Consider the following 14,799-nt stretch of genomic DNA (forward strand, 5'->3'; position numbering starts at 1 on the left):
TTTGTCTGCTTTGAGAAAGCGCTTCTCCCCCAAGCGCTAATCTCAGCCCCTCCAATTTCTACTACAATAAGGTCTCATGGTCACAAATAGCGTCAGATCCCTCTGCTATTCCAATTCACCATGCTGTCGTGTGCAGGAAAAGTGTGTCATAAATTTCTAGGCTGCATGTTCGTTTCATCATGCTCATGTCATTTTATATGATAGTGTTGCAGCATTTTTCAGACATTCTAACCGATCCTATGAAAAAAACGTTAACTATTTTAGAAGCTAGTGATTTCATATACATTTTTACAGTGTTTCGTATACATGGAATGTACGATTCTTAGAAGATCCAAAGCTAAATTTAAATGTCAGGTCATGTAAAAAAAATAAAAAATAAAAAAATAAATTCAGCAAAACATGTACACTTCTCTAAAACATCAGTTTAGCCAAAAAAGAAATGCAGTTAGCAGATGGAGGTGTAAAACATTGCAGAGAACTAATAACAAGTGTTCAATGTGTCATTTTTAGTGCTCGAAAGCTCATAAACTCATTTTACGTTCCAAATTTTCTTTGGTTGACTCTTTAATAAAAATGTCACCTAATAACAGACTGACTTTGCACTGAATCATATAATATAATACTTGATTGTTTTAAAGCTTGAAAAAGTCTGTTTAAAAAAACAAAACAAACCTGTGGTATTGTCACAGTTTTTCTTCCAAAGCACAGAAGAAAGCTGAGAGGAATGCTGCTGCATAAAGGAATAGTTCACCTAAAAATGAAAATTCAATATACTCACCCTCATGTCATTCAAAACCTATGTGACATAATTTCAGCTGTGGAAAACAAAATAGGAAATTGTGAAGATTGCACTTTTTTAATTCAATGAGAATGCATGGTGACCAGAGGTAAAGCTTAAAAAAGGACACACAATTATACACACAATTGTGTATATATATATATATATATATATATATATATATATAAAAAGAAAGAAATATTAGATTTTTTTCAATTATTTTAAAGCAATTTGCCATTTTAAAGGGATAGTTTAAAGGGATAGTTCGGTAACCGAACAGTTGTTGAGCCCCAGTTTTTTTTCGTAGCCTACTAATTGAAGTCAGTGAGGTCCATGAATTGTTTGCTACCCATGTTCTTCAAAATATCTTCTTTTATGTTCAGCAGAGTAATGCAATGAGAGTATACATTCTTGTCTGCGACGTTTAAGTTAGAAACCATATGGTTGTTACGGACGCCACAGTCTCACCTGTCCGCTTTTCAGACCAAACCATTGAACTTGCCGACATAATCTGCATTTATATAGCTTATTTGGACTTGAATTCGATTTTATATACAGCCGAATTGCCTGGACAGACCCAGATACAATTTATATATAACTTAAAATGTATAATAAAATTTACTTGTGCGTTTTTAATATTTTATTGCCATTTTATGAGTGTGTAACCCCCGTCAGCGCATGGAAATGGTTTCGTCCTTGTTGCCTTTAGGGCTCGTAGAAATTACTGCCTGAGTTGCTGCAACGTCTGCAAAGAAGAAACGCGATAAACATTTGACGTCGTGCATTAAAGACAACTTTCTAGAGTAACATGTTAATTAAATCGGACATGTAACGAAATAAGCAGCTGCCTTTCTCTCCTTTTTTCGGATATCTTCTTAGCGACTTAATTCGGTCAAGGTAAGTCTTTGTAACTGCACATTACAGCAAAAGTTTCTCCAGTAGCTCAAGCGTGTCACGTGATAAATAATTGCTTTCAAAATGTTAGTTAATTGGAATTATTTTTTGCTCTCGTTTGACTTGCGTTTGCTGTTTAGTTGATGGTGATAAGTGATAACAATCTATAAAATGAAAATCTCAGCCAAGTAAAGCGGACCATTTATATTCACATCGCTTCATATAACGTTACGTTGATTTTGTGAGTTCTTCATTTAAGGTCTTTTGACACTTGGATGTCATGTAGATACTCCAAATGCATTGGGGTCACAGCTGTGTATACAGTCTCATCTGCCACAGCTGTCATTAACATGTCAATTCACACACTTATATTTTGTTTTATTGATGGTTGTCAACAGAAACAGATCAATCATTTCAAATAGACATTTTTTTTCCTATTAATAATTGTTGTCATAAGTTGTTCCAAACCTGTATAACATTATTTCTCCCATGAAACACAAAAAGAGGCAGAAGTTTACAGTCACCATTCACTTTGATTGCATTTTTCCTCTGTGCTGCTGAAAGTGAATGTCTGAGACTGTCATTCTCCCAAACACCTGCTTTTGTGAATGTTTTCCAGTTTTGAAATGACATGAAGGTGAGCAGATTGTATATTTTTTGGCTGATGAATGTAACCCTTTAACCAGGTTTTACACAAGCGGCGACTCTACGCTATACCCAAATTGTGCCTCAAAATTAAACTTTGAACTTTATCAATATTACATGATATACACAGGCCCATGAATATGAAATCTTGTAAATGGATATACAACAGCAGAAATGGGATCAGCCTAACATGGAACAAACACTAAATATGAATATGAATTCTCACTGTTTTATTTTTCAGAGATTTCTATCACTATGCTAGATACTGTAGTTGCATTTTGGTATTTTCCTTTAGTTTTTTTTAGTTTTTTTTTTGTCTAATTGTTATTTGTGAGACAGTAATGGATCTCCGGTTCTCTTGCTTTTCCCTCTCTCACACTTTATCTCTTTCATATATTTTGTTCCAGGACATTGGGTGCTTTGTCATCAAATTCCCACAAATCCCTTGTTTATATCTCTCTCATAGTTCTCTCTGAGTCAGGTTTTGATCTCGGAGCATTTATCCTCAACTCTCTCCTCCCATCATGCTCTCTGCCAGCTCTCTACAAGAGCCGAGGTGTGCGATATCTGCTAGCATGTGTCTGCCAGATGTGCTCATATTGTTTTGAAGAATCTTATTCGTTCAGTTGTTCTGTTGTGGAGTATGAGAGCAGCTTTTTTTATACATATTTTTGCCTTTTTTTTGTTGCATATATCCCTACTTGCACTTGCTCTTCTTTGTTGTCTGTTTACCCTGCACATGGTGGTTTTATGTCTTGTTTTGTTGTTGGGTGCATTCCCAGCCATCCATCGTACCACATGACCCACGCCACTTCCTCATAAACAAAAACACATTCTGCTTGTTCTGTCCGTCTTGCCAGCAGGCTTTATAACCTAAGTGTGATTCACGAACAGACTGTTTTGTGCCATTTGGCATGTGAAATGTTTTGTCTTGTTTGTGAAAGTATAGTGGATTCAAATACATTTTAAATGGATGTCAGTTTGCAAGTTATTTTATATCATTAAATGCATTGACATGAAAATTGACATCTTTACCCTTTATTCGAATATTTAAAAAATATTGTTCAAGATTTGCAAGCGTATCGAGTAGTTGTGCTTGTAAGTCAATAATGTTTTATTTGTGATAACGCTATGAAACATACCAAATTTTGCAGACTTAATTTTTGGCCAGGCTGTCATACAAAGAAATTATGAATACATGCAAAAAAACAAGAGAACCAACAAAATATTAATAATTTGCATATTAAAATAAAACTTGTGGCTGTAGTTTACCTCTTTTTTTTTTTGCCAAATACTTTTGTCAGATAAAAACCTTAATCAAGTTTAGTGTTTTGTTCTTCCCTCATATTTAAAGGGGTGGTTGATTATGATTTCACTTTTCTAACTTTAGTTAGTGTGTAATATTGCTGTTTGAGCATAAACAACATTTGTAAAAGTTACAATGCTCAAAGTTTAAAGCAAAGGGAGATATTTGCTTTTAAATAAATTGTTTTTTAAGGACTACAACAAACGGCTGGTAGGGACTACACAACATTCCTCCCGGGTTAGTGACATCACTAACCCTACAATTTACATAAACCCTGCCCCCCGGAGCACGCAGTCCATGTTGAGAAGAGGAGAGTTGTTGTAGTCGAGCACATTTGTAAGTCTGCTTAAGCTGTCGCATCCGTCTTTTTACAATACAGTACGTAACACAAATGCAATAGCATGTCACTCATATACCTGTCAACATTTGGGTACCAAAATACGGGAGACCTGGGGGGGGTTTCAGTTCAACCACATGCGGTTTCATGTAATCTATACATTACACACCCCATCGCCAAATCATAGAAAAATTCAGTTAAGATAGTTGTATTCATCTTAACAATACACAACAAATCAATATACAGAAAAACAGATTTCTAAAATAAGGTAGGTTATAGGCCACAAATCTGTGAGTACAGTTTGCAAAACTGAACTGAACATGGCTAAGAAACTGGTCCAGCGGTTGGAGTTTACTGGTACTGAATATTACACATCACCTGTGTATACTCCATTAACTGGAACAGATTTTCACTGGAACTGAATATTACATCCAAATATTGTTATGTAATTAATCAGCATAATGTTGTGTAACTTCACCTATTGGAACAGTATTTCACAATTTTTCACGGGAACTGAATATTACAAACAACTATTGCGAAAGAACGATTTACAAAACAACGATTGCGAAAGCGTGCACGGATTATGAAATTGTTCACTGTTACCTTGTATGTAGTTTTTTTTCTTTCTGTATAGTTCTATTTTGTTAATAAATTTTGCATTTTGGCTTTCTCGAATCTCGTGTGTCCCTATTTTTGTTGTGTCCCTTTTGAGCCACGGGGCGAAACGGGTACGGATTGAAAAACCAAAGCAACTGTAGGCTACGGTTTACAAATCTGAGCACAGCTGAGACTTTTTCTCTGGTATAGTCTACTTTTGGCGTAGGATATTTATTCCGTCAAGGTCAGACTGCGATGTCAAATGTATTTCCGGGAATGAGTGATGCGCTTTCCGCTTTTAAAGTTTTATAAAATAGCCTAAGTAAGATATGGCTTGAATGGTTTAAAAGCATTAGCAAGAATAAAAACGCATCATATAATAATGTAACACCATGCAGCCAAATGATGACAGAAAAAAACGGATGCTGCGTTAATTGCGTTGAATATTTACTTTCCACTGAGTCTTTTCCCATTTCTACCAGTAACGCTTATTCAACTTCCCGCGTCTACTACCTGTGCAGAAATCGACGGCACAACTGGGTTGTAGGTTGCCAGGTTGAGCTCACAAATGGGTTGAAATTTGTATGATGTGTTGATTGCGCGAGTAGGATGGGTTTCATACAAGATCTGACAACTGGACAACCTTGGAATAATGTATTGGTGTGATTATTCATATAACAACGTTTGGGCCATACAATTTTAGGGAGTTTCACGGGAGAAATAACAAAACGGGAGGGGGTGGGAGATGGGTGTGAAATACGGGAGACTCCCGGGGAAAACGGGAGTGTTGACAGGTCTGTAGGCATCTTACAACAGTTCCCACACAAATGATTTTATAGATTATCATGACAGAATATACTAATTAAAGATAGTTAACTCCACATCAGCAACATAAATTCATCAACTAACCATTCAGAAACGTCCTGTTGCATTCTACTTGTCACTCTTCTTGAGTCTCTCCAGAATTGTCCGACTCCAGTTTAAAAACATAAAAGGCAGAAGTTTCTGACATTTTAGTGCTTGTCTGTGAGGTAATCGGAGCTGCTAAGACACACACACACACACACACACACACACACACACACACACACACACACACACACACACACACACACACACTATATTCTTTATTTGATTCCACACTACAAGTCAAATTTCACTAGGAATCAATTTTTTTGATTAATCCAACAGATTAAAACAAATCAGCACATTGTTATGGATTATACAGTTATAAGGGTACAGGAAACATCGCATTTTCCAAATAAACATGCTTCCTATAGTTGCTGAGCCTGAGATTGAACAGTACTTTGCCAACTGTTTGGCCCCTGTTTTAGAAATCCCCCCAATGCAAAGTCCACGGATCGCCAGCCTGTGAACATGACCTAGACTACCAAACACTAGCACAATCAGCTGGCATTTGTACCCTAGGTTCTCAATGGTCGATATCAATGACTGATATTTTAGAATCTTAGAGCAGTAAGAGTCCTCCATAAACAAGTCAATTGCACATGACGCCTCAAATAGTGTAACTATTTTGCCATTCTGAGAGATGTTAACAATATCTGGTATATTAGCAATTCCTAAAAAAGTGTTTGCAAGTGAGTTAAACCATTCAGAAAATGGTTTAAACCAAACCATAAAATCATGGCAGAAAACTCTCTACATTTACGGCTGCAGGTACGACGGGTGTTCGTCACACACACACATACCGGCATCTCCACATCTCCATACCGGCGTGATGACTCCGACTTCCAACCAGATGGAACTGGATAAATATTCTGAATGTTCTGATCCAATCTGACTTCTGACCTGTAATGCTGCCTGGATCATAATCATACACTGTTCGTTCGTTGGCCAGAGGAGAACCGGTCCCCGACTGAGCCTGGGTTCTCCCAAGGTTTTTTTTCTCCATTCTGTCACCTTGATGGAGTTTTGGTTCCTTGCCACTGTTGCCTTGGCTTTTGGCTTGCTTAGTTGGGGACATTTAATATTCAACAGTATTATTGATCTGCCTTACTTAAGGTGGACGATGACGCAATTTTCTTCTAGAAACAAACTTTCTGTTTCTTGTATTATTTTCATGTTATCACTGTGAAGCTGCTTTGATACAATCTGTATTGTAAAAAGCGCTATAGAAATAAAGGTGACTTGACTTGACTTGACACACAAGCTCTTGAAGCTCCGCCCTCTGTGCTGGGAGCAGCAGCTCATTTGCATTTAAAGGGACACACACGAAACTACGTGCTTTTACTGACCCTCAAAAAGGGACAATTTAAACATGCTGTAAAAAAAATGTTGACCTAAAACTTCACATACACACTCTTGGGACAAAAGAGACTTATTTTACATATTGTAAAAAGAGGGCATTATACCACCCCTTTAAAATATTTTCCTCATATTTTGATGACTTATTCGAACTTGTAGGCTCACGCAAAACAAATATCTCCTCCGGACATCACTTTTGGCCACTACTGTAGTCAAAATGTATAAAAATAAATAAATCTGGAGATAAAAGATTTCAGTATTTTTTTTATGACACAAAAATAAGAATTATTTCAGTTTTTTTTAAAGATTTTCATTAGTGAGCTCAGATTTTTTGAAAATTAATTTTAGCATAGCCTGCACAATATTGGTGAAATTGTTGACATTTGTTGTTATTTATTATGTTGCATTAATTGTTACTCATTCGTTCGAATCTGAGCTATTTGGTTGTGAGACTCAAGTTTCTGCAACTCCAGATTTGAACGTTGTTGTAAAATTGTTGGATAATCTGGGTTTCCACAATGATCTTATATAAGCTTTCACTTTCACACACTCGGTCATGTTACCCTCTGATGACATAACTTCCAGAAAGTAAGAGGAGAGGTAATTTTTAAATGAATGATTTACTGGCACAGCAACGATTCAAGTATAAAACCGATCACCATCTTTTTTCATTTATTTTGATAGCACTATTTGCCTCTCTAAATTAATGTGTTCTGGTGTCTTTAAATTGCATTTTAAGGCAGAACAAGCCATTAACCTCCCATAAGCCATCATTTAGAGGACTGAGTTACAGCCAGAAGTCAAAATAAATCGATCTTAGGAACATATAGAAGTTATCACTGTATAACAATTATACTTTTTTTCTTCCACACTAAGGGCTCAGCAGTCAATCGAGAAGTCGCACTGTGGCTCCCTCCGCAGTCTACTGGGATACTGCAGTATTGTGGCCCTCAACACTGAATGACATGCCTCACATGACTCAAACTATAAGGTGCTGGGAGGTTCTTCTCAGATCAGTCTCAGCTCATTGGTATCTTAATTTAGACACGTTCATTAGATATACATTCTACTTTGTCCACAGGAGCTGAGGATTAATTGGGAGCTAAATTCACAAGACTTCCTGAAATACATTAAATGGAGGTCAAAGGTCACCTGATCACTGCCATGGGCTTAGGCGCTCCAGGTAAGCCTACTTAAACAATTACTTGTTGAGAATTCCTTATGGAAAGCTGGGATGCACAGTATATATATTATACATTTTTGTGTTTGTTGATATTGGGGGCTTATTTGTACCATTTAATAATACACACATACGCCCTTTTTAACATTATTAATGTCTTTACTATCACTTTTGATTCATTTAATGCATCCTTGCTGAATACAATTATTACTGACCCCAAAATTATGAAGGGAAGTGCATATTTAATAAAGAATGTTGTACCCTTAGAATGGATTTATACAACTTTGGCTTTCTGTCTCATGCACATTGTGCTCGTTCACAGATGTCAAGGGCTGTCAGGACAGCAAGCTTCAAGCAGAGCGAATCGCAGAGCTGCAGGAGCGAAAACAGAGTCTGCAGAGCCTTTTGAACAGTCGTCTTGGAGAGCTGCGGCAAGTCTGTCTTCTGGAGGCGGTAAGATGGTTTATCCAATTTTGGAACAGTATTTTACTTTTAGTTAGTCGCTATAAAATAGTATTCTCTCAAAGAAAGGAAACACAAAATGATGACTTCTATTTTTTTCTTTTTTTCCTCCCTCTCTCTGTTTTAAAAGCGAAATTTCTTATTTGATGTTCGAAGTTTGGGTGTTAGGATTTGCATTTATGTGAAGAACTATTTGTTATTAAGTTGTGTTTAATATGTAGATGTACAAAACAATCTGAACTAGGCGTACTTATTAGAACCACCTGTTCTAACAAATGGCAACAAACAGCACAATATTCCCCATAGTGAAGTGATCGAAACAAAGTAAAATTTTAAATGTCTGTACAGGAGCTCACAGGGAAGCTTCCACAGGATTTTCCTTTAGGAGACGGGGAAAGACCTCCCTTTGTTCAGCGCCGAGCTGGCCTGGCCCCTCATGTCACCTCAAAAGGAGAGGTGAGTCTGTTTGCTGAAAGCTAATAAAAGGAACAGTTTAATACAATAATAACCATATCTGTTTTCCATGTAGGATGACCCAGGTCAGAGAAGGCAGATGAAGGCTCTCTTCAGTGGTGCCCTGCGCCGGAGCATCGATTATGATAAAAACACATTGCACAGTAAGAGGACTGTTCATCGGGGATGTCACACGGGTAACAATACACACACACACACAAGCACTAATGATATTCTGGTTAACATTGGTTATTTGGTACAAAATGCATTGGGAATGGCTCTACAGGAAATGCATGATAACTGAGTCATTTTGAAAAGGACAATGGACTAATGTTGACAGACTTTGATATTTATAAATGACTTGATTATATGTTTTTAACCAATAGATTACTGCAACAGAACATTTATATTTTAAAAAACTTGCACCGTCAGACACATTTTTATGAATAAAATTTTATTCACAAGGATGCATTAAAATAATTAAAAGTGACAGTAAAGATATTTACAGTGTTGCAAAAGTTTTCGATTTCAAATAAATGCTGTACAGCAGCACAACTGTTTTTAACTTTGATAATAGTAATTTTCTTGAGCACCAAATCAGCATATTAGAATGATTTCTGAAGATCATGTGACTCTGAAGATTGGAGTAATGCCATCACATGAATAAAAGATAAAACAAAAAAACAATATTACATTAAGCAAAAAAATCTTTCCAACCTTAAACTGTTAAACAGTAGTGTAAACAATTGTTGACTATATTGAGTCAAGAAACAGTTTCATCTCATGATTTATATAATAGACAATAAGAAATCTGTTATTTGTGCAATTATTTTTATGGAATTATTCTCATTTTTAATATTTCAGAGGAAACTGTGAAGTCAGAAAGCAGTTCAATGTCAGACTCAACATCACATGACAATGGTGAGGCCTCTTAACATTATAAAACAATGAATGTACATCTCAATACTCTGATTCATTTTACCACTGGCCTGTTTTTGGCAGGCTGTAACTGTGATATTGTACAACTGTGGTTTACAGAGGATTCGTCTCCCAGTGTGGCACCTGAGCATCGCTCCTTGTCTCACCCCCGGCTGGCCCCAGGCAGTCCTGACAGTAGGCTCTGTAGGAAGCTGTCGCCTGTGGAGATCTACTACGAGATGAGGACACGCCGCAACTCAGCCTCAAGCTCTGTGAGGTGAGCGGAGGGGAGGGAGGGATGTTTTCACAAGCTGAAATGGGTAAGGTTTAGACTACAATTAAAACTTATGAATGTTCATCCAGCCCGAGTGACTCTATGCCAAGAAGTGCATCCAATGTGGAGGGCAGAAGTGTCCCAGCCACACCGCTGTTGTCCCGCACTGCACCAGTCAGTGTCCATGTGAGGTACTAACTCTTTTCTGGCCATTCCTTCTGCTATTTGTACACTGTAGTGTCTACACTTTGGCTCTGTTCCAAAACCTAATGAGTTGCCTACTGCCTATATAGGCATCTGCCTTCTAAGGCAACACCCAAACTGGCATTTGAATGGCCAGCAACAGAAATTGCACAATCTACAAGAATGATTCTGATATAGTTTGATATTAGCTTGTTGCGAAGCTAAAAATAAAATACTCTTATAAGCATAGACAAACACTACCATTCAATAGATAGGGGTTGTTCATATTTTTTTTTATGTTTTTGAAACTTGAAAACGTATGCTTACCAATGCTGCATTTACAAAAATACAGTAAAAACAATATTATTGTGAACCATTATTACAATTAAAAATAACAAATGTATGTTTCATATATGTTAAAATGTAATTTATTCCTCTGATGCAAAGCTGAATTTTCAGCATCATCACTCCAGTCTTCTGTGTCACGTCACATGATCCTTCAGAAATCATTCTAATAAGCTGATTTGTTACTCAAGAAGTATTTCTTATTCTTATCAGTGTTGAAAACATTTAATATTTTGTGGAAACCATGATGCATGTTTTTTTCTTTGAATAAAAAGTTCAAAAGAACAGCACTTATTTGAAATAGAAATCTTTTAAAACATTATAAATGTCTTTACTGTTGCATTTGATCAATTTAATGCATCCTTGCTGAGTAAAATAATTAATTTCTTTAAAAAAAAATTTTACTGATCCCAAACTTTAGAGCATATTACACACAAATATTGGGAATTAAACAATTTAAAATTAACTTTTAAGTATGAAATGAAATATTTTATATTTTAGAATTGCTTTCCCAGTCTGCCATCTTCTCACTGGCTTTAGATCCAAATGTTTTTTTCTTTTTAAATCTTATTACCACTAATGACTTCTTACTGTCTTATCTTCTCCTTCTGCTAGGCCGGAGATGTCTGGTGGTATTGCACTAAAGCAGTGGTGTGGCAGTCCAGATGTTCCTCAGTTTGTCCCACTGGCATCTTTGGAGGGCTCCTCATCTGAGCGCCGCAGCTGCCCCTACAGCTCCCGCGCTCGCCGTAGCAACAGCTCTGAGGCGCTACTTGACCGCTCGAGTCTCCCTGAGCCCGGCCCTCCCCGCAACGGCATGCCACCCCGAGCTGGACCATACAAGAGCTCTGAGTCCCTCACGGATGGGAAGCTCCGTCAGATATATCAAGGCAGCCCAGAGAGTCAGATGATGGGCTTTAAAGACCAAGGTCGAATGCGCTCCTCTCTTGGTGGCAGTGGCACTGGTTACAATGAGATTTTGATAGACTACATTTGGGGCAAACAGCAAAAGAGGCCCGTCCAGGCTCCGCAGAACCAGTCAACAGGACGAATCTGGCCGGATTTCTCCAGTCCTCAAACGGGCACCCCTCCACATTATAACGGTTTCTCACATTCGCAGTTACATCTGGCTGCTGCTCCACCTTCCTATAGCCCCATGCTACTGCGGGGTCAAGAGTCTGAACCCCGTCGGGTCAAGGTGACACGAACGAAATCCTGCGGACCCTTCATCCCACAGGATGCCGTGTTGTTCTCGGCGTATGATCTGTCACATCCCTCCTCTGGATCCACAACCTCTTCTATTCCCAACCTGCTCCCTCACCACACAGAGCTGTCCACTGCTGCAGCGTTCGGACGCAGGCCGCCTCAGTTCTCTCTGCCCACTCCTGAGGACTCCACCCGCAGTCTGCACAAGGCACTGGCTCTGGAGGGACTCCGGGACTGGTATCTGAGGAACGCCTTAGGCTATTCCACTACGGCCAAAGGTCACGACGGACTTTCCATGCGCCACTCACAAACTCACCACCACCTAGTGCACCAGCCTCAGTCCATCCCAGCCGACCCACTGTACTCTGTGCACCGTCAAATACCTCAGTCAGCTTCATTTCACGGACATCCCTTGCATGCCAGGTGAGTTTTTCACATTTCTCTTTCACCCCACAGCAGGGCTCCCATGGTTTTGGAAAAATATCCGAAAATTTGAAATAATCATGGAAATGACTGGAATAGTCTTGAAAATTACTATATAAATACAATTTTATAGCTAGTCATGAACATTTTGATTGATCATAAGGTGTGGGAACCATGCTACAAATATGAAATTATAATAATTAGTATTATTAGTAGTAGTAACACTAATACTTGTACTAGTAGTTGTAGCAGTGTTGTAAATGCATATAAATATAACCCTTTTTATCATTTATATTTTATTATATTTCATCTTACGCTAATATACTGTATGTAGGTAATATATATTAGGGTAAGATCTTTTACATTTTTTTAAAAGACGTTTCTTATGCTCACCAAAACTGCATTTATTTGATTAAAAATACAGTAACAACAGTAATATTATAAAGTATTATAACAATTTAAAATAATGGTTTTCTATTTTAATATATTTTACCAGTGTAAAAAAAACAAAAAACAGTTGAGCTGCTTAATATCCGTTGAAACGAAATTGTTTGATAAATAGAAAAGAACAGCATTTCTTTGAAATAAAAATCTTTTGTAACAATGGAAAAGTTTTTACTGTCACTTTGTAATAATTTAATGGATCCTTGCTGACTACTATATATATGTATATATATCACAATTGTAAAATGTATTATATTATTATTATATTAAATTATATTATTAAAATATTATTATTATTATTATTGATTGAATAGTTTAGCTGTAAGTTAACTAGTTAGATATTTTCTGATGCTGCCATTTTCAGTTTGATCTTTTCTCTTCATCATGGCAGGTCCGTGGAGCTCTCTCTCTACCCAGAACCTTTCCCCTCAGAGGGGAGCACTCAAAAAGAGTCTGGCTCTGAGCCCCCTTCACCTGGAACACTGGTCTGACTGGCAGCCAACACACCCTAGGGCCTCTAATGCAACATGTTGCAAAATCCAATGCAAAATGTCACCTTCTTATAGGGATGCACCGGTCTGAAACTGTGCTCAAGTACTAGTACTCCTTAAGAAAAACTGATATAATTCACCCTTAGTTTGTAGCATAAATGCTGTAACACCAAGAAAAAATGACAGCAGAACAAAATAGCATTTGGTTGGAGATATTGAACATTATATATATATTATAATAATTATTTATTATTATATAAATTATATATATTTGTAACAAAGTTTACGTTCAGGGAAGAAGGAGGCGGGAACCGGCGAACGTTCAACGCAAAGTTTTAATCATAACATAAAGAAATAAGAAAACGAAAGTAAAGCAGCAGCTCCTCATGGATGACTGCCGCATATAAACATAATAAATACCAACATAAAAGGTCAGGCCTGGTCCTCTCTCGTCTTGCACTGTCGTCACTCCTCCTTTTATCCTTCCGGAGCTCCTCCGCGGGACTGGAGACCTGTGTGACGCGCAGGTGACGCTCATTAGCACTCGCTCCGTTCCCACGGCTTTCGACCCCGCTCTGCTTGCCACAATATTATATAAATTACGCCATTATTTAAAAGTACAATTATTGTACTGCATTCATCCCTATTGATTCATCCCTTACATTGTTCAGCAAATCAGGAGGAGTCTTTAAACGACACAGAACTGAAATAGTAGATCAGTGTGTTGGCTGTCATAGATCTAGCGCTGCGCTTGATTGTAAACTGGTGTTTACAAGATACATTTTGTTTATTTTTCTCCATACTCTGTGTGTGTATTAATGGGATGTTATTGTAATGTATCCATAATTTGTTTTCAAAATGTAAAGTTAATCATCTCCACTTCATCCTGAGATATATTTATATATTTTCAGAGAATAAAATAGATTATAAGATATATGTATTCTTAATTACTATTTTGTAACTAATATGTTTCAGGTTAACAGTCATTTAATTATATACAAGACTACTCTAAGTTTAATGAACTCATGCATTTTAATGTACTATAACAGCAGTGAATGTGTTGCATACTTGTTTGTTTATATCTATATATCTAAATATCTATATGTAGCTATGAAGAGTATGATAAAAGCATTTCATGTAGAGGACCTTGAAGTGATGAGCTTTTTCTCCTGGAGGGCTTATATTCTCTGAAGTTCTAGACATGCAAACAAGCATATGCCTGGTCTCTAAAATGAACTTTAAAGCTCTAATACAGGGATTTATACCATTAAGTCCACAGTCATCGATTCCACAATTTCAAAGAACTCGAAAAGGACTGTTGACCTAAAATATTGTGATCTTGAACTGAAATGGCAGTTTTGAGGCCTGTAAAGGCAAGTAAAAAATAAAAATCTTAAAACGTGCATGATAAGATTTCAAAATGAAATGATGCATCCCTATGAAATCCTTTACAGAGTCAGAAATATATTAACGTTTATTATAATATAATATATAATTTTTTTTTTATTTCATTGCTTTTTTGTTTCAACAATTTTGAGAAAGAAAATTGTTTGCATATATTTTATACTTTCAAGATTAGTCGCATCCAACTTGGCAAC

General features: G+C 37.0%; 1 protein-coding gene across 2 annotated transcripts; it reads left to right on the top strand.

The window, feature by feature from the left end:
- Window positions 1-1,513: 1,513 nt before the first annotated feature.
- Window positions 1,514-13,333, top strand: ccdc120b (coiled-coil domain containing 120b). 2 transcript variants are annotated; one of them, XM_079858144.1, is made up of 11 exons: window positions 1,514-1,675; window positions 7,699-7,813; window positions 7,904-8,005; window positions 8,325-8,455; window positions 8,813-8,920; window positions 8,994-9,114; window positions 9,782-9,838; window positions 9,956-10,112; window positions 10,199-10,300; window positions 11,253-12,266; window positions 13,102-13,333. In XM_079858144.1, exons 3-11 carry the CDS (start codon window positions 7,957-7,959, stop codon window positions 13,199-13,201), a joined length of 1,839 nt encoding a protein of 612 aa, XP_079714270.1. In that variant the 5' UTR covers window positions 1,514-1,675; window positions 7,699-7,813; window positions 7,904-7,956; the 3' UTR covers window positions 13,202-13,333. The 2 variants fall into 2 exon arrangements, with proteins under 2 accessions (XP_079714270.1, XP_079714271.1); XM_079858145.1 differs by lacking the exon at window positions 1,514-1,675 and having other exon boundaries at window positions 7,741-7,813; window positions 8,994-9,081.
- Window positions 13,334-14,799: the final 1,466 nt, after the last annotated feature.

Source organism: Squalius cephalus (genome assembly GCF_949319135.1).
Source record: "Squalius cephalus genome assembly, chromosome: 22".
NCBI classification, from domain to species: domain Eukaryota; kingdom Metazoa; phylum Chordata; class Actinopteri; order Cypriniformes; family Leuciscidae; genus Squalius; species Squalius cephalus.